Here is a 26,678-nt window from a genome sequence, read left to right as displayed (position 1 = left end):
ATGAAGCCTTGAATTGGTTAGACGAGGCCATGGAAAATAGAAGGGATTAAAGAATGTCAAAAAACAACATCATCTCAGACTGAGTCTTATGGCCTTGTGGCCTACCCGAATACCCTTCGTTGGACATGGTATACTTTTGCATATTTTAAATTACCCCAACTTTTGCGAGAAGGTGGGATGCCTATGATAATCATCCATGTCAGGATTGAATGATTTTTGACATGGTAGGCCATTTATCTGTCTTTTTTTTACCAAGAAACCGTAGAAAATGAATTTTTTGTTTAAAACCGAAACAACTTGGCATAGTACTTTGAATTGGTCATATAAGGTCATGGAAAAAAACTAGGTTGATTTCAAGGATGTCGAGAAACAACACGCTCTCACACAGAGCCATATGTTCAACATGGTCTATTTTTGTACAAGGCAGGCGTAGGGAGTAATCTCCCCGGACGGTGGAGCGAGCCATGGCTGGCGCTGCACCTCTATTGATGGAGATGGTCGCGGTGGCGGCAGAGCTCAGCTTCTCTCTGCGACCTGGCTTTCGATTCCACCCCACGGACCAGGAGGTCGTCAACTTCTTCCTCCGGCACAAGGTCCTCCTGTGACACGGAGGCTTCATCCCTGAGGTGAACGCCTACAGGTTCGAGCCCCACGAGCTACCAGGTACGCAGGTCTGCGCGCACTCCTGCACAACATGAGTACAACCTCAAAACAAATTTTGCCACACTTAATAAATAAAGAACCATCTAGTCTACACAAAAAGTTCAAGTGCAGCAAAGGAACAAAATAGATTGCTGAGGCATCAACACAAACACGTCCAAACAAAAAAAATGAAATGGGGGAGGGGGGGGGGGGGGGGGGGGTGGCGGCGGGGGGATGCCACGAGGCGCACGAGTACAATCGTCACATGTTTCAGATTAAACCATATTTTGTGTGTGCGCACCATATTCTCATTCACTACCCAGTTGAATTTACACATGCATGAACCCATACAAAAGATAGTTGCACTATGAATTGGCTTGATATCCGTTTCATTTTTCATACTATAGCTAGGTGCTGGTTTAGGTTGATTCTTCTTTCCCATTGAAGTTGTAGTATATATGTCAATTGGCTTGATGCATATTCCATGTGTTCGCGCCTGCGTGCAGCCAAGTCTTTCTCGCCGAGCACAGCCGACCTCGGGGCCAAAGTGGAGTGGTACTTTTTCGCTCCAAGGGGCCGAAAGTACCCAACTGGGCATCGCATGGAGCGGGCCAGATTGAATGTGTTTTGGAAGTCCACCGGGAAGGACTGCCCCATCATGCACAACAGCACCATCATCGGCATGAAGAAGACGCTCGTGTTCCACATAGAGCATAGCTTTCTCTCTTCATTCTTAGAGCACAATAAGTCTTCTCTGTGGCCTTTCCCACACCAATTCTCAATCAAACTCTCTAGCGGCGAGCCGAAGGAGCACCACCGGCATCGCCCCTCACTCGCCGGAGCACGCAAAACTTGTTTTAGTAGGCCATTGGAAATGTATTTTTGTTCCTTCTTTCTTTGTCGAAGACGGGGAATCAAAGCCATGATAGATCTCTTTGGATCGGAGTAGGCTAGATCTTTCCGGTAACCTACCTTCCTTGGGTGCGGATGAGCTCGATCCAGAGCCGGCCATGATGAAGTAGAGGCCGGTGATAGCAGAGAGATCGAGATGGAGAGGTGGCAGTGGTGCTTCCCATGAGCACTGCGATTGCCCTAGATCGGAAGGGGATTTCGGTGGGGAGTCTGGCGGTGCGGTTAACCTCGTACCGTGTGCCCCGGCCCCCACCTCTCTATATATCGCAGGTCACAGGGGCCCACCAACCATAAGAGGGTTGGGCGCCCCCGATCAGGGCGCGGATCTAAGGGCCCGGTGGGCCGTTGGGCCCACACGGAGGAGATCAACCTAACAAGCCACCCTCAACCTTGCAGGACCACACTGGATTGGACGGCCTATATATATAAGGAGGTGCACATAGCTATTTTTTTAAATAAAAAAAATCAAAAGTCTAAAAACTAAATTCACTTTTGGGGAAGTAACAAATATATTACCCTGTTGTTGCCATCGTCAACGAAGAGAGGGTCTTCATTGCCATCGCAGACGAAGATCAAGTCTTGGTTGTCCTCATAAACGAAGTGCATGGTCTTCACATAACAGCTGCAATGACAAGAGCCTCTCGTATATAAGGGAAACGAAAATGCACTCTTCATTGGCCTGGGCGACACAGTTATGCTGGTCAATCGACAAAGTTTGTATGTGGGATGCAGCTACATATAGTTGAGATCCCGGCTGCCAAAGATGTGTGCAAAGACATGATGGTGGAGGAAGTGTGCAAAGACATCGTGATCATGTGGGATATGGTTCCTGCCATTGCCAATTTCTACTAATGAAGGTCGGGCCTAGAGTTTAGTTATTGGCAGATTGGCCAACCGGGGCATCGCAGCATCAGATCTGATGCTTAACTTGACGATGTTGTTTTCCTTCTGAAGGTGGCTGGAGATGGTCGCTTGGGTCATCATGAATGTCTATATGCACTATCCCGTTCTCGAGCTAACATAGAGGGAGTGACGAAACTCCTGTTACGTTATGGTATCGGTACATGCCAGCCTTTCATTTGTGACTGCATGTGTCGTATCTATAAATTGTGTGTCATAAAATTTTGGAAGGCGCTAACAATCAGCCAGTGGATCGCTCAGCCGCATCTGCCGCCTGCTCCACTTGCCACGTGCCTTCCTTGGGCGCACCCACAATTCGCCGCCGTGAAGTGTTTTGCAACAAGTGTTGTGTTGCGATGAGATTCTGCAACAGGACCTCCATTGCAAAAAATATGTTTGAAACAATAATGATTCTGCAACAAGACTCTTTTGTCCTTATTTATCTCTTATGTCTCTTCATCATTCATCGTTAAACACACATACTAGATTACTATTCTCTCTTATTCCAAACACACATGCATATGCATGTTATTTGGTGCAGCAATTTCCCTTTCATGTTTCCTTCAGCCACATCATAGTATGAATATGAAGTGATCCCATGTGCCTGCAATTTGCTGACGAGTACTTGCATCCTTACTTCTGTCTTGCAGGTTTCGGCATTCCTGCCTGTATTAACATCGGTTGATCATCGGTAAGGCTAAAAAATTCGTCTGCCGCCCGGTAGGCGTCGTCGCAATCACCAGAACCCTGTCCTTCATCGTTGCTAGCCATGTTTCCGATGATTAAATCTAGTCAATTAATTCTAGACCTAATAAAATGAATAATGACATAAAAAAGGCCTATTGTTTTGCAGGAACGTTGACTCCTTCCTGGTGCGGCAAATCACACGGGCACTCGATATGTCCTAGTTTGTAGCACAAGTCATGCCGAAATTCACGGAAAATTTCTGCATGACCTTTGCTAAAAAGTGGACAAATCGAGAACCTGAAATTTGCCGGAACGGAAATGAATCAACATTCCCTCAAAATATATATAGGCCACTCAGCTTCATTGAAACAACAAAGCCACTTGGGCACAAACAATATGACCACTTCAATGAAAAGATATAATCAACAATAAAAGTCTAGGAAGGGATCATCTTTAAAATAAAACTTGCCTAAATAACCTAGATAATTAACCTAATCAAACTAGTTAACCTGACTAGTTCTCTGTCAAAGCCCTAACTAAATTTTTGCACTAACCTAGGTAATTAACCTAATTAAACTAGTTAACCTAACTACTTCTCTGTCAAAGCCCTAACTAAATTTTTGCCCTAACCTAGATAATTAACATAATTAAACTAGCTAACCTATGCATGAGAGAGAGAGGAGGGGTGGGGGCTTACAGAGGATGGCTCCGGTGGTGGCGAGGGAGGCAGGGGCGTCTTCGGTGATGGCGAGGGAGGTAGTTCTGGCGAGGGAGGATCCGGTGGCGTCGACGGCGGCTCCGGTGGCGTTGATGAGGCCGGGCGGCTCCGTGGCGTTGGGAGCGGCTCCGATGGCGTCGACGGCGCACGGCTCTGGTGGCTCCGGGGGCGTCGACGTCGGCAGGAGACGGCGGCGAAGTGGGGCGACGACGAATCGGGGAGACGGCGGCGGGGTGGGTTGAGAGATTTGGGGGGCAAGTGGTGGCCGGGGGGGGGACGGTTTTTTGGTTAAGTCAAAACTAGCGGTAGCGCGTTTCGCAGAACGCGCTATAGCTAAGGTAGCTATAGCGCTTTTTCCAAAACGCGCTACTGCTATACATATGTAAGTTTCTCTCTTTTTTATTTCCTTTTCTGTTTCTATAGTGGGGGTCCTCGAAACGCGCTGCAGCTGCGTTAGCTACATCGCCTTTTACTAACACACGCTACAGCTAAGCCTTTCTCTGTTTTTTCACTTTTTCATTTATTTTGCTTTACATTTTATTTTTTTCTTTCTCCTTTTTATGTTTCTTTCATTTTCATTTACTTTTTTATTTGTTTTTCATTTTATTTTATTTCTATTAGCAGTAGCGCTGTTATAGGGAAACGCGGTGCTACTCATGCCCTAGCGGTAGCGCGCTTCCTGCAAGACCGCTACTGCTATGCGTAGCCCATCGTTCCAGCAATGGGAATATTAGTAGTAGCGCTTTTACGGGCACACGCGCTACTGCTAGAATCGTATCTGCAGCGCGGTTTATTTTGAACCGCTACTGCTATCTAGCACTAGCGCCCTTTTTTAACCCGCGCTGTTGCTAAATTTCTGTGTATAAGGTTTTCCCTAGTAGTGGTGGCTCCGCGGGCAGCGTCTCCCCCGAGGTCGCCGGGATGACGACGAGTGTCGAGGAGGATCCAGAGGAGGCCATCGCGGGCGGCGGCGGCGCGACTGGTGCTGAGGCCGTCGCGGGCGGTGACGGTGGGATCGCCGCTGAAAACAGGGAGCCGACGGCGGTGGTGCCGAAGAACTGAGGCACTGACGGAGCCAGGGGGCGAGGTAGGACATTGAGGAGGGCGGCAAGCGACGCGTTGATAGACCCGGAGCTGGCGGCGCCCGAAGCGGAAGCGGTCATGGCGCCGGCGGCGGCGGCCCTAGGGTTTAGGGTTTTGGTGCGGCGGCGGCGGCGGGTGGGGTGGAGGTGGAGGACCTAGGTTAGACTCGATACCATGTAAAACGTAGGTTTTGGGAAAACTGGCTCGACCCTCAACGGGGTGGCCTATCACATATATATAATGATGAAATACAAGTCCAATACCAATAAGATATGGTTTACACAGTAGGACTCAAAGAAATGGCCTATCACATATATATAATGATGAAATACAAGTCTAATACCAATAAGGTATGGTTTACACAGTAGGGCTACAATTCGAAGTCTAACAGAGGGCGAGCTCCAACATAGTCTAGCTACAAGGACGATCATACCAAATTTTGATTGGGATTAAAACAGGACGAACTGTATATTTCCTCGTGTCACTTACTCGTAAACGCATACAGCTAGCAGTTTTGCGTCCCATCTGTTGCTTTGGTTTCCAAATTCTCATGAAGCTCAGTGGTGGTGGCTGCGCGACGAGACTGATTAGCTCCGTGACAATACTCCCAGCCTGACTCGACGGAGGTGGTGAAAATGTGGATTTCAGACCCCAACTCCTGACCTACTGGATCTTGCCTTTACACCTGACCGTGTCGCGGTAGGACAAGCGCTCGGAGACCTGGGGCTGGACATCGGCCGGTTCTTGCGGCCCTGCTAGCGCATCAGGCAGAAGAAGCGCGAGGAAGATGCCTTTGTCCGAGGAGCGAGAGTTATTAGCGACTTGTGTACCCAAATGAGATTGTGTGAAGTAGACATTCAGGCATGCAGTATGTGTTTCTTCAGTTTGTAGAAAGACTGCAGGGCACAAGTGCTTGGGCGTCATCGCCTGTTGATGGTGTATGGTTCCTGTAAGAGGAATAGAGGGGACATTGGTGGAATTGATGATTGTATTGCTTAAGCATCGTTGGCGTACTTATAGTGAGTACATGATCTTCATAGAGTACAAGCTATGATAGAATAAATCCTGGGCTATTCTATGTTATCTAAATAATCACCATGCTCAACAGTTCCCCACGAACATCCCTGCAACAACCGGCCCTTATGTACTCCCTAGCCTAGCTAGAAGGATGATCCTACCAAGTTTTTATTGGAGTGAATGCACCATGAGCCGTACGTTGTTGCACAGGTTGGTAGCAAATGATATTACTAGGGTAAAAAAATCGGTATATTTCCTCATATCATTGACTCATGAACTCACAAAGCTTGCCGTTTTGCATCCTATGCGTGGATTTGGTTTCCTCCAAATTCTCATGAAAGCTAATAACACCGAAAGGTTAACCCTATCTTATTGAGAACTTGAGACCATGAATATGATACACCGAAGGAAGACGTGTGTGTGTATATAGTGGATAGGTAAAGTTGCATACCACTCATAGGGTGCACTTCTCATGCTTTTTATGTGTATGAGAAGCTGGTAGGAGAATGAAAAGCATGATAGCTTATAACTATGGTTGTGTGCATCGCTTGATGCAGAGGCCAGTCGTTATCCTTCTTTTCAGAAAAAATGATAGCTCATAACAATTTGACTTGGTTCCTTGCTTGCAACCAGTATTAGCATGAGTAAACACTTCTTACTACTTGATTGGGAGAGGATGTAGGGCACGCTGATTCTGTGTCGTTGATCTGCGCTGGGATTCACATATTTGGCGATGTATAGAGAGATTTCTATTTTTGCTTTTATATGTAATATGTTCATATATCATGCGTATATACCTGTTCGTGTGGGGCCGTATACCTGTTCTGTGGGGTGCCTTAACAGTGAAAACAGGAAATAACAAATACTTATAGAATAGATAGGGAAAAATGATTCAACATGCCCTTGTTCCGTTGCTCTTGTTGCTTCCTCTTTGTACTTCTCTCATGTTCATCAAAACAGGTTATTCACCTTTAGGCATTCCTTTGACTAAGCGAAAGGAAGGAGATCATCTTGTCTCCTCACAGATTGAAGCGTCCAAGATAAGAAGCCCCGAGGCAGTATATTTGGTGCAAAAAAAGGTACAGATTCGGCCCCAAAGTTTCATTTTCTTGTGTACTCCTTGGTAGCGATCTTGTTTGTTCAAGAACAAGCTTTTCTGGCATTTCATTCATATTTGTCTTCGTTTCATGTGCTCGCCGTGGTCATTTGTTATCTTGGAAGGCACTACTTGTCTGCTTCGTGGTCTTAATGTTGAATTTGCACTCAAGTATTTGGGCAATCTTCACTATTTTCTTGGTAAAGAAGTAAAGCAGATTAAGGATGGGATACTTCTAACACCAGAAAAATACACCACGGATATCCTATAAAGGGTAGGACTGGAACACTACAAGCTTGTATGTACACCACTCTCAACTTCAGAAAAACTTACAATTGAGGAAGGAGAATTACTTGGTTCAAATAATTCAACAAATTATAGAAGTGTTGTTGGTGCACAACAGTATCTGACTTTGACTCATCCAGATATTTCATATTCTATTAATAAATTATGTTAGTATTTGCATGCTCCAAGTACGGTTGCTTGGTCTGCAGTTAAATTAATTTTGAGGTATCTTAAGTTCACGATGGTGCTTGGAATCAAGATTACCAAGTCGCCATCTATGCTTGTGAGTGCATATTCAAATGCAGATTGGGTAGGGTGTGCTTATGATAGAATGTCCACATGTGGATTTGTTGTATTTCTAGGATCAAATTAACCTTGTACCTTGAAGTGCAAGGAAACATGCTACTTTGAAGCATAATACAAAGCTCTAGCTAATGCAAATGCTGAAGTCATGTGGGTCGAGACTATTATTTACGAACTAGGAATCAAAGTTCCATAAGCTGCAATGTTATGTTGTGACAACATTAGTGCAACTTGCCTTTGAGCAAATCTTGTATTCCGTGCACGTAGAAAACAAATAGAGGTTGATTTCATTTTGTCGGCGAAAGAGTAGCTGGTAAGCTACTTGACATCAAGTTCATTCCACAGGATATCAACTTGATGATGACTTCGTCATTCCATTGCACACCATGGCGTTCTGCGGATCCAGACTAAATTGTTGTAACCTTGTGTCGGAAAAGAACAAGGAAAGAGAGATATGACGAAACGTGTTAGGAACCTGGTTATTGTAGCCGAGTACAGGTTCCCTTACCTCCAAAACAACGCTCAACCCACTCAAGTTTCCCTCCCAACCTAGCAAACAGAGGCCGCAACCCACTGAAGTTCCGTGAGGCAGGCCTGGAAGGGAATGGGACGGTGAACCCTTGCCTCCACCCAAGCACCTCCAATCCCAATCCAAGCAATAAAAAGTAACTTTCTTTTTTACAGCTAGATCCATCCATGTTCGGATGCAAAGGGCATAATAAATTAGTTCACAGAGTAGATATAGCAGAAGCATCTGATTTTGTACATCCATCAAATCATAATGAGGCGTCAGTATGCTACCATGTCAGCACACAATGCAGAAGTAAGTGTCCTGAATTCCATTCTTAGGAAGGAACTAAAATCAAACAATAATGTGCAGTATTAAACTGACAGAGATTAAGTTACCCACCACGATTCCAATTGATTGTCAAATAATAACAGTGTCAACACTTAGGAACCAAAGGCTTGCATTAATTTCCTCTGTCATTTGTGTCAATGCGCCACTTTGACACAAAAAAAGTACTGGGATCAGATCAACTTACTTTGTGGCAAGATCAATGTGCTGCTGCATACCGAACCCAAAGCGTCTGAAGCGCCTTCCTCCTAAGCAGCTCGTACTCCTTCACCTTCAGCCACTCTCCAGCAGCTATACTGCATACTGCGTACTTAGGCAGAATAAACAAACCTGAATCAGCGGAATAAACAAACTTATAACAACCGACATATCTCAAGAAAGATAATTGTAATGCAAACGGGTGATACTTGCCAATGCCTTGCACAAATTTGCAGTACGCCACGACCCAGCAACATGGTCACATCTGAAACATATTCTGAACAGCATACATCCACCACCTCTAGCACGACCCAGCACCGGCTCTCCGAGCCACCGCCGTCGTCGACGAAATAACCGTTGGTGCCTTCGAGCTCGCCGTCGTCAAAGCCTGCCATGGCACAACACGGTTGTCATCTGATGTCAGAAATGAAACAGGGGAGATGGGCTCTTTCACTCGAAAAAACTGAAACAACAACCTCCCACGCACGCCAGCCAGCATCGTTGACGTTCCTGGCTACGCGTCTAAACGCGTCGACGACACCGGACGCGTCCTCTACCGCCACCCTCCTCGGCGACGTGAGCTCCTCGCAGCTGCCGTCAAAGCTCATTTGGGGGCTCACCAGATGATGCCTTTGCCAGGTGGCGTCGCCGGCGCCGGGCGCCGGCGTGCCAGAGCTGGCAGAAGAAGACGGCGCCCTTGGCACCCATGGCGTCTACCACGAGCTTCCACGCCCCAACGTGCTCTGTTGCCCAGATCCCGGGGATGTCCCTGAACGACGACGGCTCCTCGTCCGGCTGCGCCGGTGCGACGCGAGTGCCCTCGGTGATGAGGAGGAAGAAGCGGTGTGAGGAGGACCTCCACCTGCAGCCTGACTTGTGCTGAAAAAGAAATAACAAATGGGTTGTAGAAATGAGATGATTGGTGAAGGTAACGCATGTGCAAAGGTCAACTCCACGAGCAGCGCAAGCAACCACCGACGAGGTGTGACCATGCGAGGCGATGGTCTAGATCCGACGATCACCAGCACGGCCAAGCGAGCAAGGGGCAGCCCTCGTCATCGACGGCGCGCGGCGGAATCGAAACCAGCTAACTAACTGATGAACTCAATCGATTGACGACCGCCTTGGCTTTTGGAGAGAGCTCCTGGCCGGCGGCGGAAGCGATAGCCAGAAGAGCTTCTAGGGCTGCGCTGGTGTGACGGGGAAGAAGGTGAGCCATGAAGGGGAGCTGGCGTGGTTGAAGAAGGGAAGGGGCTTGGTATTCACAGGACGGTAGCCGGTCAGCCGGCGTGGTTAGAGAAGGAAGGGGCCGACGTGGTATTCACCGGAGCCGGCGTGGTTAAAGAATAAGGGAAGGGAAGGGGCTTGGTATTCACCGGAGCCGGCGTGTTTGAAGAAGGGTATTCTATTCACACTCTCAACTTGACACTGACCACTGGGTCCCGCAAAGCAGCCAACTGGCATGCATCTCTTACTTATCTGTTTACGCGCTTTCTCTACCTTGCACGCCACACGCACATGATGATGTGACGTGCCGCCAACCCATTGGTGAGAGGGTGATCGCTCTTTGCTATTTTTTTCAACACATAGTGTACGGACACACACAGAGGCGGCTACGGTGACTTCGTAAAATCTCAAGATAATATGCCGGCTCAGTCTCTCAGAGGTGAGCATAGAAATAGGGTGTGTGTATTCATAGGGGTGAATGTATGCACGTATATATGAGCGCTTGCGTCTGTATTATGTTATAAAAACCACCTTAAAGCATCTGCAACTGACCCCTTAAGAGGGATTAGGGCATCTCCAACGGCAACTCATAAATTTTCTGATCATAAACCTACAATTGGCTTAAATAGTTTAACCAAAATTGCACGAGAGAGCCGGTGACTACGGGCGCTCCGGCGATGGCGAGGTCATCGCGCTCGTCCTCCCCCCTCCTCTCTGTCGTCCTCCCTCCGCTCCCCCGCGGCTTCTTTCCCCGCCCCCTCCCCCTCGCGGTCGGCCTCTCCTCGCTCTGTCCTTCCCGCCCCTCCTCCGTCCAATAGGTTTTGGGCGCTCGGATCTGAGGACTCGGGGTCGGACTCCTACGACCCCCCTTCTCCTCCGCGTCCGGTGCCTGTGTCTGGTCTCCATGTCATTTCGGCTCCGGGCCGTCGCAAAATTCGCGCCTGGTGGGCGGGGGCGGCCTGCTGGTGGTGTGCTGGAGGTGGATGGGTGGCGTCGCGTGGCCCGCGGTCGCCGTCGCGCTCCTGCCCCGTCCCCCGCTCGGGGTCTCTTGGGGTCTGGCGTGGATGGTGTGGTGGTGCTGGTCCCGCTGTCTCCCCCTCCCCTCCGGCGCCGTCCCCTGCCTGCGCTTCGTCTGGGGTTTCGGTGTCATCTCCGTCACCGGCGGCGGCGTCGCCAACCCTAGATCTAGCACTGGTTGCTGCGGTGGACTCTGCCCCTGGGCTGCGGGCCCCCGTGGCTCCTGGTGGGCCTGTTGGGCCTGGGTTGGTGCTTCCCCTTGACTTTGTTTCTATTTTCCCCTCCCTCTTTTGGTGTGTGGGCCGCGGGTGGCCCAGGCCCACCTCCCGGCCCCCCTCGGCCCATCCATCTGACCCTGGCCCGGCGCGGTCCGGGTATATCTGGGTGCGGAAGGGTTCCACTCCCCCATTTCTAGGGTTTCCGGCCTCTTCCTTTGACCTGCGTCGTCGCCGCTTCCCCATCCGCTTATTCTCCAGATCTACCCCCCCTCCGCCCTTGTCTCTCTCGTTTGCGGCTGTGGTCGAGATGGACCGCTCACGTGGGTCCTCTAGTGAGGCTGTCTTCGGCCAAAAGCGTAGGAGGGAGGGCTCGGGTGAGGCGGAGGCGGATCTGGAGTTGGAGGTTGCGCCGCCCTCCAAGCTCCAGGCGGCGGCTAAGGGCGGCTCCCCGTCGCTTGGCTCTGGCTCGGTGGCGGCTGGTCCTTCAGTGCCCGCGGCCGGATCTGTGGCGGCCTCCGTTGATCCTTGGGAGTTGGCGGCTGTGGCCAATAGGGTGGAGTCGTCTGGCCCGCTCCCCTTGGGGGTGGTTCGTAGCGGGATCCGGCGGCTCCTGGGGGGGGGGGGGGGGGCGTCGCGGTTCGTGCCCCGTGGTGCTGCGGGGGCACCGGCTCGCCGTCCTGCCGGCGTTCCTGCTGGGCGTGGCGTCGGCTCTGCTTCTGGATCTGCCGGCGATGGCATCCTCGCTCCTTCCCCTCCTGGATCTACTTGCGCTCCTGCTCCTCCTCAACCCTACGTGGCCAATCCAACTATCACCTGCTTTGCATGCCACCGTCCTGGTCATTTTCAATCTTGCTGCCAAAATCCTCCATTTTGCCTCATATGTAGGGAAGATGGCCACCTCACTGTTGATTGCCAGAATCGCCTCAAACCTCCAGGTTTCGTACATTATGGTCTTGGTCTCCCTGCTTGTTCCTTCTTTGCCCTTGACCGTGAGGTCCCTGTTGTCGTCCCAATCCCAGCGCTTCCCAACTCTGGTATCATCTCCACCCAGTCCAAGCGCATCACCCCTCAGGTCCTCCTCGATGAACTCCAGCTCTGGGACGATGGGGGATGGGACTGGCAAGTTCGCCAGCTGTCTGATTTCGAGTTTGTTGTGACTTTTCCGTCCAAGGAAAGCCTCCGGATGATCTTTTCCTGCACTAGCTTCATGCTTCCCCTCAATCAACTAGTTGTCTCTGTCAAAGCTGCATCGGTCTAAAGCCTTGCAAGCTCGTGATCTACAATCTCTTCGTCCTCCTGCATAACATGACCATGTGATCCATGTAAAAACAAAGGAGCGGATGAAGATCATGTTTATATTTTTATATCCAACATACAAACAAACACCCCTCTTACTTGGAACCTAGCTATACCACTAATTCCAAACAAGCCAGCCTTTCATGCACAAAGGAACAAGACCACCAGCATTCCATGCATAAAGAAACAAAGGGCATAGAGGTACACTCCACAAAACAAGCAAAGAGAATAATACTCCTGCCTTTACCAGAATCAAGACAAGAAAAAAGGCCATCATTGGCCAGCCCGCGCACCAGTCATATCTCCATACAACCGTGCACCTAACCCTGGAAACGAAGAGGAGTGGAAAGGAGGAGGAGAGAAGGGGTTGACCTGCAGAACCAAATCACACCCCTGTAGCTGCCGTCGTTGGTGATGGCCGCTGCTGCCGTCCGAGGCTAGGGGTCGCTGTTGGACGCGTGCGTGCACCTGTGTACCAAAAGCAGCAGCAACATGAGGGAAAGGGAAGGTCCAAAAACAGCAGCAGCATGAGGGGAGGGGAGGGGCCAAGAGCACCTTGACTAGCAGCAGCAATGCTAGGGTTAGGGTTGGAGCAGGGGGGAAGGGCTGCGTCTCGAGCAGGCCATGGCGTGAGCACACTCAGAGGCCGAGGTCGGACAACGGCGCCGGCGGATCTGTGAGCCCTTGGCCGCCGGCGAACCTGCTGGCTCTCCCTCTTCTCTTCCCTTCCTTTCTGATGACGGGAGGGGGGAGGTTGCAGGCAGCGTGGCGCGAGGGAGACGAGGAGAGAGGTCCACCGCGGCGTGGTCTGAGGGGCGTCAGCGATGTGGGCGGGGCGGCGAGGTCTGAGGGAGGGAGAGGGAGAGGCTCGGCGATATGCCATACCCCCTGAATTAATCTGCAATGTGGAAGCAGCAATGAGTAGTACCTCATTTTTTCTTGAATGAAGACCTGAACCAGCACTACTTAACGTGAAAACAGCAACGGGCCTGAGAAGTCTTCAACGTAACAAACTATCTGGCACTAACCTAGACGCCAATCGACCGGGTGATGCATCCCACACACGTTAGTACGCGTATCAGCTGAGCTTTTTCCAGGAAGATGCAAATTCACTTGCTCCCAAAGATAGAAAGACAAACATGTACGATGATATCTAGGTGTGAAAAGGGATGAAATAAGCTTATGGTGCATACCGCGGCATAAGGACTTGGCAACAAATTGACTACGTGTATATATAAGAGACAAACCGTGCGTGAACAGCTCAAAACCCTTGGCAGCTACAAGTCCTCACTCTTGGCAGCCTTGTTATCCAGTACTCCCTCCGGTCCTTTTTAGTTCGTATATAAGATTTGTCTGAAGTCAAACCTCGTAAACTTTGATCAAGTTTATAGAAAAAAATACAAACATTTAAAATGTGAAATCAACAACATTAGATGCGTCATGACTTTGCTTTTCATATTGTATAAATTTAGCATTATAGATGTTAATATTTTACCATATAAATATGGTCAAACTTTATGAAGTTTGACTTCAAACAATCCTTATATGCAGAGTAAAAAGGACCGGAGGGAGTACGTCCTCGCTATTTTCGCCAACTTCCGCAAGTCCGATACCCCACAGTGGTTCAAACTTGTCACCTGGTTAGCGTTCCTTGGAAGCGATGCGGTCGCCATATATGCTCTTGCCATGCTCTTCAACCGGCAAAGGTACCAGCCGCCATACAGCTCTGCCTCAGAGCAAGACAGACGTGGTCTTCAGATGCTTTGGGCACCTATCTTGCTGATGCACCTTAGCGGGCCGGCTGGCATAACAGCCTATAATATCGAAGATAATGAGTTATGGAGGCGGCATATTGTTACCGTGCTGTCTCAGGTCAGTAGTATTTTTTTTCTTTTTTCTTTTTTGGCTATTCCATTCAGGTGTGAACTGGTTATATTTTTCATCTTGGCGTACAGCCTATTCGTATTTCAATATTTCCGAAGAAAATAGATCATGTAGAGCAATAGATTTCATATGCACAATATCGCACAATTCTGACTGCATATTGTATGATATACAGTGTTACTTGAGGGGATCTTTTAAGGAAACACTAACATTCAGCCGACTAATTTCCATCACGCCATCCGCCGCCAAATTTGATACTACGTTTGCAGAGTCTTGAACCCGAGACCTCTTAGCTCGAATACCATATTGAATCCATGCTCCGGCCAATTGCAACAAAAGTCCAAAATAATGGTGAGAGAAAGGCAATATATTTCAACAAGGATCATCTCTATGTACAGCAAGCACAGCTTAAAACATTCGAACTTGCTCCGGTATCAACTACCGGATATCGCCCTGGAACGATCAACACTAGATAATTTTGCCCATGTCTGGCATTTTTTCCCTTTTTCCCTCTGAACGCCATGATCCAACATTACAACTTACCTGATCCAAGACTAGTTAGCCTAATAGGACTTGTACTGAACCTGACAGGGAATCAATACTAAACACACGACATGCAAGCCCGATATTAATTAGTAAGTACACCAATCATACTAAACCATGGACTCACGTACGGCAATATTCTGGTCATCTTCTAAGCTTGCTATATTTGATAGCAATGTATTGTAAAACCATAGTATTTAGAAACTGCAATATTTTTTTCTATAGGCGCATGATACCTCAGTAATAATATAGTGAAGTATTTTGGAGTATTTGTAATACTGTAGACCTGTTTGGCTAGAACTTATATGTAATATAAATTTGTAGTTAGCCGTTTGTTAACAAGTCATGAACACGCGCGTACGCAACTCGCTTACCATTGCATACTGAACAACCAGCCGCATCCACAAACTTGGGGAACCGGATCCTCTAACATTGAAAAGGAATGTCACCGTTTTACAGTGTTAGGCTAGTGTAAAATGAAGAAGAAAAGTTAGGGACTGTTAGTAGATAGTTAATAGGTTATCTAGTGTTGGTATTAACTGTAGATATAAATAATTTAAATTTAATTTTGTTTCACCATCAATTTGGTTACATGTAATTACTATAAATGTACACGGTAGATCATCAAATTGCAAATTAATTTAAATCATTTTAGACATAATCATATGAATAAAAATAAGAAAAGTTAGAGTACCGTAGCTTCTCTAATATTCCTTCTTAATGTTAGAGGATCCGGTTCCCAAACTTGGACGGACATGCACTAAACATCTATGCACAAAGCTAGCTTACAATAAGAAGAGGCAGCTGAACTAGTCTGACGTAGCACTGCATGCGGCCTGCAACGCTGGCGGGTCTTCAAACTCTGGAATGAGTCGTCGTGCAGAGGCACCAGTAGATGCACGTCGAGAGACAAGACACAGGATTGTGCATGGAGTCTCTTTTTCAGCGTGCTCAGTTTTTTTAAAAAAGATTTGGGGTTCTTATTTTAATACAGAGAAAAACCTGCGGTTTTGCAAATACTATAGTATTGAAACCACCGTTTTTAGAGGTCTCCAAACAGCTCTCTGTAATTAAAACTGTGATAATATAAAAAAATGTAGTATTCATAAAATACATAGAAAATACTTTATTACCAAACAGGGCCTTAACTCTGATTACAACTCGAACATGACAACTCAAGATTATTTCTAACATCATTTCGTATCCAAGTGAGATGGATTCACTTCAAGATATATTGTTGCACAAGTATGCTAGATGTTAGTTGACTGCTTCCATGAGCACATCACCAATTTTATTTATCCCTTGGACTCAAATTATCTCAGATTTCGGTTGTTATATGGGTGATCTACAAGTCATGGGGGTCTACGACTGTATTGTATCACAATGGAGCTATTATGATTTCCATCGGTGGGATTCTAAAATGCTTACAGAAGGGAGACTGGCAATATATTAGCACTTCTCACGTATAGACATTTTTTTAGTTCTTAGAAGTGGTTTTTAGTCCTTAGAAGTAGGATCGATGTGATACTGTGTTTGCGGGATCTTGAACTCGAAATCTCTCGACTCGAATACCATACTCAATTCATGATTCAGCCAGTTGCACCAAAAGTCCAAAAATATGAAGAGAGAATGGCAATGTATTTCAACAGGGTTCACCTCTATGTAGCAATCACAGCTTCAAATATTCGAACTTGCTCTCGCATCAAGTATCGGATTTCGCCCCTGGAATGATCACAACAAAATAACTTTGCCAACGTATGGCATTGTTTTTTCCTTTTTCTCTCTCAACTCCACGATACAAGTTACTTGGTCCAAGACTAGCTAGCCTAATAGGATGTGTACTGAACCTGACACATAATCAAAGTAAACACATGGCATGCAAGCCAGATATTAATTGGCAGTACACTAATAATCATACTAAACAATGGATTCACTTCAAGATATATTGTTGCACAAGTATGCTAGATGTTAGTTGACTCTTTCCATGAGCACATCACCAATTTTATTTATCCTTCGACTCAATTGTCTCAGATTGCGGTCGTTATATGGGTGCTCTACAAGTCATGGGGGTCCACGACTGAAGTGTTTAACGATGCAGCTATTTTGATTTCCATCGGTGGGATTTTAAAATGCTTACAAAAGCCATGGGCTCTCAACAGCGCTAGCTTTAATAGCCTAGCTAATTCTTGCGGTCCAGCACAGAGGACTGCAAGCAGAGAAGAAGAGCTTGAAAAATATGTTGAGCAAGCAACGGATTTCATTCAAGGCGAAGATACGCCGGGCAGTGCCACGGAATATATGCCCGGGATGCTATTCATAGACTTTGCATATCCATACTGTGATCGCTTTACTAATCTGAAGCACTTCTTTTGGTATGGCGACCAACAGACTCATCGTCAACTGAAATACATACTCTCCAACATTTTCATAGTTCTCTACACCAAAATGTCATTACCGAAAAAGGCTTTCGCCCCGCTTTATAGATAAGCAAACCACCAGAGCCATACAGTACCACAAGGTTAACCCACACACACACAGAGTAGCACAACACGAAGTACAAAGGGGTTCTGCTGAGGGCACAGCTCAACAAGCCCTAAAAATAAACAAAAAGGGGGGGCGATACAACCGCAGCGCACGATATAGCATCGAAGGATCTAATCCGGCTCGGGAGGTGGCGGGGGGAGCGGCGGAGCAAAGCGGAGAGCCATCAAGCGAAGGTCGGTGATGATGGAGATGATGGCGTCGCGATCCTGGTGACGGCTAAGCGGCCGCCAAAGCTGCAAGAAGCCACACAATTTGAACACAGCGTCAGTAGCACGTCGAAGGGGAACCCGTTGAATGACAAGCTTATTACGAACGGTCCACAGCGTCCAGGCGAGCACCCCAATGAGCAACCACCTAATGTGGCGACTGGACAAGGGGGAGGACTGAACCTCAGAGAGGAGATCAGGGAAGTTAGTGTGGCACCAGTTGCCACCGATGACCTCTCGGAGGCAGCCCCAAAGAAACTGGGCGGACACGCACGAGAAAAAGATGTGATTCGAGGTTTCCGCAGTCCCACAGAGGGGGCAGATACCATCACCGGGACCCTGGCGCCTCAGGACCTCCACGCCCGAGGGAAGCCGGCCACGGATCCATTGCCACATGAAGATTCTAATCTTGAGGGGGACGAGAATAGACCATATGGAATCGAGGACGCTTGGTCCGGGAGCGTGTGCGATGGCGCAGTAGAGTGACTTCGTGGAAAAGCGGCCCGAGGGCTCGAGACGCCAAGATAGGCGGTCGTCGAGGTGTTGCGATAAGTCAGGCTCATGGAGGGCCACTGTGTCAAGGAGCTCATGCCAAGCGGCAACCTCCGGCGGCCCAAATGGCCACCGGAACGCGAGAACCAAAATGTCATTCCCAAATCATCCAAAAAAAATTGTCTCTCTTTTTGGTATATTGACAGTTATGTTTATTTTCATGCCAATAGTTTTGGCTCTACTTCTCACTGGTCTTGTTGCAAAAAAACAGTGTGGATCGAACAGTGACACTTGCGCTATTGTTTGGCACTCTTGTGCTAGAGATCCTTACATCAGAAGTTAAGGACTCTTTTAAATACAAGCAGTGGCCTGACAAGGTTGCCAAACATAGCGTTTTAGGATACTTTGCCCGCAACAGAAGGCACAACATGTTGGTGAGATTCATGAGCTTCTTCCAATGCAAAGACTTTCTTGACCAAAATTGGTCCATGGAGCCTTGCTACTCGTCTATGGACATCACAAAGCTAGTCCATCAGCATATTCGAGATGGGTGGAAGGATTATATAAAAGACGCTGAGAGTTACAGGGAGTTCAACGACATAAGGGGCCAGTGGACACTTGTGCGCGAGAGCTGTGATCAAAGCCTGGGCTGGAGCTTAGAGAAGCCATTTGATGAGAGTGTCCTTCTTTGGCACATTGCCACAGATTTCTGCTTCCATGACCATGAATGTGCATCTCGATCTAGAGAAATATCCAATTGCATGATGCACCTATTGTTTATGAATCCTGAGATGTTAATGCCAGGCAGTCGAAGAAATCTTTTCAAAACTATACATCGAGAACTCAGAGACATCCTCAAAGGTGAGGGAACTTTTTTTTTCCGGGTGAGGGAACATCCAATCAGGAAAAGGGGATTGCGCAGAAAACCATTGATAAGTTGAAGCACAATGCGGATTTGAAAATCAATTTTATTTACGATGTTTGGGTACTTGCTAAAGGGCTCATGGATATAGGTGATGACAGCAAGATGTGGAAGGTGATCCAAGGCGTGTGGTTAGAGATGCTCTGCTTTTCGGTTGGCAGATGCCGAGGCTACCTGCATGCCAAGAGTCTAGGCTCCGGTGTGGAGTATCTCTCTTTTGTTTGGCTCCTCCTGGCATATATGGGGATGGAAACATTCTCGGAGAGGATTCAGCGAACCATGTCGATTAAATTGTTGAAACAGAGAATAGAAAACCTTCCAAACGGAGAATCAGGTAATAACAACTTTTCTGTTTCCCCAGATGAAGGCGCCGCTCCGTTTGATGAAATTGTTGTCCTACCATAACAAGAGCCGCAACATCCTTGTTTATCTTCTGCTCATGTCTGCGCCCCTACTCTAGATTATTCTACTAGACCTTAGTGCACATGTGTATGTGATGTTATGATGTTATTCTCACTTATGTTGTTATACTAAATAAACTTCTATGATTTGAGCCTCATTTGCCCGTAAGATGTCATGTACACTAGTAGAAATGTATTTTTATTCTATACTCATAGTCATATATGTCGTGAATATTGTGAACACTTCAATCAATGCTTGAGCAGTGCTCGTATATCTTTATTTAAACATCTTTGATCAATATAAAAAGAAGGTCCTTTTTTGGGCAAGAGAAAAAATATGCAAGAGTATATAGGCCTCAAAGCTATCCTTATACAAGTGTTAACTGGCGAAGAGGCGTCACATGAATGAAAAAGCTCAAGGAACGAACAAGTTCAAAAACACAGGAGAAAACGGAGACCACTACTCAAGTTTTCTTGTCTGTTCCCTCCCTCCCTCAGGTAACGGTGCCTACACTCAAGTTCCATGAGACCTGAAAGGGAATGTGACGGTGAACCCCCAATCCCAATCCAAGCAATAAAAAGTCAATCTCCTTTTTACAGCCAGGTCCCACCATGTTCGGATGCAAAGGCCATAAATATTTCTCACTTTCAATGCATATCCTAAGATGAACAGTCTTAGGAACTGGGTGTGAAAAGAGTGTGTAATCTGAATATTACTCGCTTTCAATGCATATTACTACGGTCGAATAACAGTCATATATTTCATCATATGCCGTTGACCCATGAAAGCAAAGAGAGCAATTATGCATCCTATGTGTGGAATTGGCTTCCTCCAAATTCTCACGAAACTAATGAATCAAATTGGAGGCTAGGCCTATCGTATTGAGAGTTCGAGACCATTGATACCAAATATATATACACGATGGGACAGTCGGAGTTTTATACCACGATGGGGGGCCTTTCTCATGCTGTGTACGTGCTTGAGAAACTGGAAGGAGAATCGAAAGCATGATAGCTCACAACAATTCGGCTTGCTTCCTTGCTTGGAACCTCAGTACTAGCATGAGCAACACTTTGTTGCTACCAAACGGTTCACGTGAGCAAATTGTTTCAGGATATGTTTGTTAGAGGTTGGCGTATGATGTCCCCATGGAAGTATGACCACATGCTTCAAGACATGGTTAGCATGGCCTTCAGGGATCCCCTCCGTTCCCTGTGCTTGTTCATTCCTATTCTTAGGCCTAGTGTCATTCCGCTGCACACCATGCAGATCCTGACTAAATTGTTGTAACCTAGTGTCAGAAAAGAACAAGGAAAGAGACATCAAGGGAAGCTATCTGACGAAGAGGCGTCACATATAGTAATGGAAAAGCTCATGGAACGCATAAGTTCAGAAACAGAGGAGCAAATGGAGACTACTACTCAAGTTTTCTCCTCTGTTTCCTCCCTCCTTCCCTCCCTCAGGTAACAGAGGAGACATCCTGGACAAACAGAGCCTACACCTCGGAGGCCCATGCCCAGAGCAGTAGCCGACACCAACTCAAGCTGCACCACCGGGACTCCTCGAGCAATAAGACGATACCTCCAAGGAGGAAACACCGCCATCGTCTGGTCCGGAGGCCGGACCAAGAGTTTCCCCACGAGCACGAGGGAGGGAGTCAGATTGGGGGTCAAAACATTGCCTTCAGTGAGGTCGGACATGGCAAAGCAGGGATTTCTCCTAGCCCCTGACCACGAATCCCCAAATCCACTGAAACTGCTCATCTCGTAGCATAGCAGCCCCTACCACATGGCTACCAAGATTGGAAAGTAGGCACTACTCTCGGGTGTAGTGTAGGACACCCGAGTTTGCAAAAAACTGAAAAACATGATAAAATCAAATCCAAAGAATTTGGAAACTTGAGACAACGAACCTTACTAAATGTTCGAGCTACTTGCAAATTTTGAGCCAAAAATAACATACAAGGTGCTCTCACCAAAATATGTTGGCGGAGCCCTAGCTAGCTCTCTGTCACAGCTGGACGGAGGTAGAAGAAAGAAGAACGAGCTCTTTCTATTTCCTTTTCCTGAGCACGAACTCAGCTGCTGCAGCGATACACAGACAACTTTCGTGGTTTTTATACGCGCACCCTTGTAGCTAACTAACTAATCCATGCACCCACTAACAGCCCGCTAGTCAACTACTCCCTCTGTTCAGAATTACTTGTCACAGAAATGAACGTATCTAGATGTATTTTAGTTCTAGATACATCCATTTCCAAGACAAGTAATTTCAAACAGAGAGAGTACATGCACAGCCACCCTTGTAGCTAACCACCTAGCCAAACACACACGGTCGGACTATGGCCAGACACACTACACACGTGACCCCGCCATGGTCCGGCGCGCGCACGCACACACACCCAACGTGGTCACCACCGTGACGGCCACGGCTTTATTCATAACAAAATAAGCAATATCCATTCCACTCTCAACCAAGATGAAGAATAGGGAGGTTCAAAAAAAAAAGATGAAGAATAGGGCAACCACAGCCCCGCCTGGATCAATCCAGCAACCACCTGCACCGCGCCCACACAAGGCCATCACCTCCACCAATCCGCGCACCACCAAGACAACCAGATCTGGATCTCGGCAACAGCCCCTCCGGCCAGCCCTTCCTTGGACGCACTCTGCCTGCACCACGCAGATACACATCCGAAGGCCAGAGCACAAGAGGCAACTCCTCTCCTCCCCAGCACCACGCCGGCAGCAGCAGCACACTGCGCCCAAGTGCGGGGCGTATGGAAGCGCGCACGCCCACGCCGGCGCCAGGCGCGCCACCACCACACCGGGCTGCAGCTCGCTGGCAACCCCTTCCTCACCTACCCTCCAGTACGACATGACCGTGAGGCCGGAGCGCCGCCTCAGCGGTGAGGATAGACGCCGTCGGGCTCCCAGGGACCGGTCCCCGCGGATGGAGACGTCGATATGCTCGTCACCACATCACACCCAGCCGCCACCGCGGCCCAAGCCTAACGCAGGGCCGAGCGAGCCACGGGCAGAACTCGTCACCGACGGCGGTGCACGGAATCAAAACCAATGTTTTAAATAGCGGGCTATGGCAAATAGCGGCGGACCTCAAAATCAGCTATAGCGGAGCTATAGCGGGCTATAACAGGCTATAGCGGGAAATTCGTACATGAGTCCATTTAGCGGCACCCTGCTGAAAAGGCTATAGTGAGCTATAGCCGGCTATTTAAAACTTTCGCTATAGCCGGCTATTTAAAACTATGATCGAAACCAGATAACTAATGAACTCAACCCGTCGATGATGGGCATGGCCTTGGAAGGGAGAGAGCTCCTGGCCGGCGGCGGAAGCGCTAGCCAAGCCAGAAGAGCTTCCAGGCCTGTCACTGGTGAGCCCGCCTGTAGCTGTGTACCAGGCCACCGGTGAACCACTCCCTCCTTGATTTGTAGCGACACTCTCAACCACCGGGGAGCCGGCGTGGTTGAAGAATGGAAGAGGCATGAAGGTATTCTATTCAGGTTTGCAGGCAGCGACACTCTCAACTTGACTTTGGGGCGGCCGGGCAGGCAGATGAGGCGTCTTAAGTAGCTGATTATGAGACACTGGCCACTGGGTCCCGCAAAGCAGCCAACTGGCATGCATGTTACTTATCTGTTTACGCGCTTTCTCTATCTTGCACGCCACGCGCACATGATGATGTGACGAGCTCGGAGAACGATTGCTCTTTGCTAACTTTTTTTCAATATACACACTCACCCCTTTGAACACACACGCACATCCTACCTCTATGAGCACCTCCGAAAGATTGAGCCGGCATATCATCTTGAAATTTATGAAGTCACCGTTGGCACCTCGTCATCGACTGGAACGTCTCCTCCCACTGAATGCACATCGCTGAAAATCTTGAAATAAATCCAGAAATAAATGCGAGCACCAGGACTTGAACCCTGATGGGCCGGGATACCACAGTCCCTCTAACCATCTAACCATAGGTTGGTTCGCCCCATTCCTTTGAACACCTTAGAGCATCTACAACCGATCCGTTTTAAGCAGGGCCGTCTCGAGAAATTCGGGGCCCCGGCGCGTAAAGCAAAATGGGCCCCTAATATTTGGAAGAAGAAAAATATAATAACTCAAGCCTAATCACTTATAACTATATAATTCAAATTTATGTTATTTCATACAATGTTCAGAAAGTTCTCAAGTATCAATGTAAAATACGAAAACCAATAAACTGACCTGATGCTCTATTGAAAAGTGTCATCCGTCTTTTGTTTCTTGAAATGAAATTTTTAATTATATTTTCATAATTAGTCTTCTTCAACACATCATTTTCAAGTGCTATTGTCGTCGAACCATTGAGTCTTTCTTGTGTCATAGTAGAATGCAAGTAGGATTTCAACAACTTGTGACAGAATGAGCACCTAATGAAATTCTTGAATCTCTGACAAAATATCATTCCAAAATATATTAGTAAAATCTTAATACAACTTCGCACTTTGTATCAATATTAGAGGAAAGAGGAGGACCGTACAGATAATCTTATTCTTCGTCTTCTGTTCCTGTTCGGCGGCGAAACGATTAGGAAATATGAAACACAAGTTATGGAACGTACGTACACACGTACTACGCTGGGGCTGCCGTTTCGTCTACTGCTGCAGAAAATCCCACCTCTCGGCCCCATCCATTCCAATGTCAGTGCCACCCAATCCACTGCGGCAGAAAAGGCTAGCAGTGGCAGGCTTTGCTGCGGTAGGCACCCACCATCGACCTCCCGCGCACTGTTAATATGTCAGTTGTGGCGGGCAGAGTGGCCGCCACTACTAACTAGTTCGCCAGTGGCGGGTGCCACTTACATTGTCATCCAGGTCAAAACCAAAATGGTGCCACGGCTCTGGCATGGCAGCATTTATATACATGACTTCTAAAGAGTAAATTGACATGGTTATATAATTCTTAACATAACTAAACTAGGTTTTATCCATTTTGAAATCAGACGACAAAGCTTCATATTTGTTTCACTTAACAAACAAAACATCAATGTATCACACCCATCTTAACAAACTAGCTAGCTACCACTTCACTGGCTTACATATTCGTGTGTTGGACCTTATTTCTAAATGACGTCGAATACAACCATATTCTGCAAATCATTCTGGCTGTTGCTCCTTATTGTGATTAGCACAGGTCTGTCAACATTGATTATCTTTCCCGTAAGGAACTCCTCCCACCAAGCCTAATAGAAGGATATGCGCCCATCTCTGTCATCTTGTACTGAACGGTGGTGACAGACCCTACTCCAGGGTGTACTCCACCAAAGCCAAACCCCAGGCATGTTCAGCCCGAAATCATCTTCATAGGTACTCTCTCCGTTCGGAATTACTTGTCTCAAATATGGATGTGATTACAAGCAGAAAGAGCAAGCAATGTTAGACATCTCTCCATATAGTATTATGAACAAAAAATAGGAAGAATACAAAACATACAATTTTGTGTTTGACGATGTTGGTCTAAGTCAAACGGTGCATAAAGGCCACCCCTATGTAGTCATCGGTGGGTGGTAGGATCTTGAAGAGATTTCTACTCTCATCGTCAGTAAGCTTCTTCATTTTTTTCAGAGAAAATTTCAGAATCGAACGGATCATCATCCTCATCATCTTGGCTGCAGAAATAGATAGTCCTTAACCTGGGGACCCCTCCTTTCTAGTAGAAGCCTATATACTCTCCCCGGATAAGCACATTCTCTGAAATAAACTTCTCCCATCCATTGGCCCATATGAGGGACCTGTCATGTCTTTATGCACTACAAATTGAAATGAGCGCTCCTTATCATCCTCAAAAACCATAGTGCCACCTATTGCATCATAGCTGTCCACCCTTACGTTGCATGTGATATATAGTACCCAGTTCGTCCAGCATAGTAGAATGCAAAATTATCCAAGTAATGCAGATATATTAACTGGTTATTCTACACAACCATTAACAAATATACCAACAATAAACAAATATACCAGAGCATGTCATAGTAGTAGTAGTAGTAGTAGTAGTAGTAGTAGTAGTAGCAGCAGCAGCAATAGCAATAGCAATACATTATCTGGCTATTCTACACAGCCATTTATGAGACTAATTGTCAGTTAAAAGACCATGGCTCCGAAAGCTGTACCTGATGTAGCCGCCATCATTGATGCAGATCCACCGCGGTGCCCCTGTTCCTACCCTGCCGTAGATGTAGGTCCACCTTGGTGGCTCTCTTCCTCTTTCGCGCCATCGATCGATGTGGAGCTCGGTGGCCTGATACTTAGCCCACCATCGAGTGGATCCAGGCCAGAGGCCGCTCGGCTAGAGTTAGCTAGTACGCGGCTCAGAAGCACATAGGGGTCGGAGTAGAAGGTCAGAGGCATTTTGTCCTTGCCGTCATAGGGGACGAAGTAGAAGGTCGCAGTCTCAGGGCCACTGCCCCCACACGTGACCATGGACCGTCTTCGCAGAGTCTATGTAGAAGAACTGCATGAAGATGGCGTCGTCCTTCTAGGGCCCGAAGGTGTGTACTGTTCGTCCGAAAACACCACCTAGAAGACATCCCAAATGGGGTGCTCACGGTGAGTTGGCTTGACGTTCTTTGTCTCTGCCCACACCCATGAAGAGTTGGAGATGAAGTCTGGTACCACGCAAACAACGTTGTTATTTGCTGCCATTGCGTGTTGTCTTCTCCGGCAAACTTCTTCTGGATCGAAGCTTCGGTGGGAGAGGAAATGTAGGGAGAGTGTGCCCTCGTTGAACAACCTACCATCCTATTACAGGGCAACGGGTGAGAGGAAGGACTCCAAACCTATTTGGTTTCACACTAGATTTCATGACCACATCACCATTTAATTCTTTTTGCCGGTCATTAGTGGCACCGACATCGGAATGCACACCAGAAGATGCAACTACCAACGCCACTCATGTAGGGGCGCGGGAGTTTTACGCGTGGATTTTTGGAACCGTAAGTACGTAGTTGTGTGGAAACATCCGCCAACGCCGCAAAATTCAATTCCACCGTTAAGCTACTAAGTAATTAAATCCACCAGTTGTTATGTGGGCCCGGCTCATCGGTAATGTGACGCCCTGGGAAGTTCTGGCGACACTGTAATCTACCAGTGGCGTTGTCCTAGTATCAACGCCGCTAGTATTGCCATCGTACTCCATATGTTCGGGCCCACGCACTAGTGACATTGGATTTCG

At 47.5% G+C, this 26,678-nt stretch overlaps 1 protein-coding gene and 1 long non-coding RNA gene across 9 annotated transcripts; one reads left to right on the top strand and one right to left on the bottom strand.

The window, feature by feature from the left end:
- Nucleotides 1-417: 417 nt before the first annotated feature.
- Nucleotides 418-10,094, bottom strand: LOC147988124 (uncharacterized). Of its 8 annotated transcripts, none has more exons than XR_015617811.1 (5): nucleotides 9,174-10,093; nucleotides 8,911-9,085; nucleotides 8,687-8,829; nucleotides 8,119-8,237; nucleotides 5,896-8,037 (listed from the first exon to the last, which is right to left on the bottom strand). It is a non-coding gene; the product is annotated as an uncharacterized LOC147988124 (long non-coding RNA). The 8 variants fall into 8 exon arrangements; XR_015617812.1 differs by having other exon boundaries at nucleotides 8,152-8,237; XR_015617813.1 differs by lacking the exons at nucleotides 5,896-8,037; nucleotides 8,119-8,237 and adding an exon at nucleotides 418-685 and having other exon boundaries at nucleotides 9,174-10,091.
- An 813-nt stretch (nucleotides 10,095-10,907) lies between these two features.
- LOC147988123 (uncharacterized) lies at nucleotides 10,908-23,028 on the top strand. Its single transcript, XM_087542615.1, has 7 exons — nucleotides 10,908-11,118; nucleotides 13,716-13,767; nucleotides 14,024-14,327; nucleotides 16,914-17,254; nucleotides 17,494-18,109; nucleotides 18,355-19,008; nucleotides 19,047-23,028. The coding sequence occupies exons 1-7, from the start codon at nucleotides 10,908-10,910 to the stop codon at nucleotides 19,449-19,451; spliced, it is 2,583 nt and encodes an 860-aa protein (XP_087398741.1). The 3' UTR covers nucleotides 19,452-23,028.
- Nucleotides 23,029-26,678: the final 3,650 nt, after the last annotated feature.

The sequence above is a fragment of the Triticum urartu genome, chromosome 2A, assembly GCF_056163025.1.
Source record: "Triticum urartu cultivar PI428250 chromosome 2A, HENAU_Tu73, whole genome shotgun sequence".
Taxonomy (NCBI): domain Eukaryota; kingdom Viridiplantae; phylum Streptophyta; class Magnoliopsida; order Poales; family Poaceae; genus Triticum; species Triticum urartu.
The sequence above is the reverse complement of the archived record's forward strand: the minus strand, read 5'-3'. Positions and strand labels throughout refer to the sequence as shown.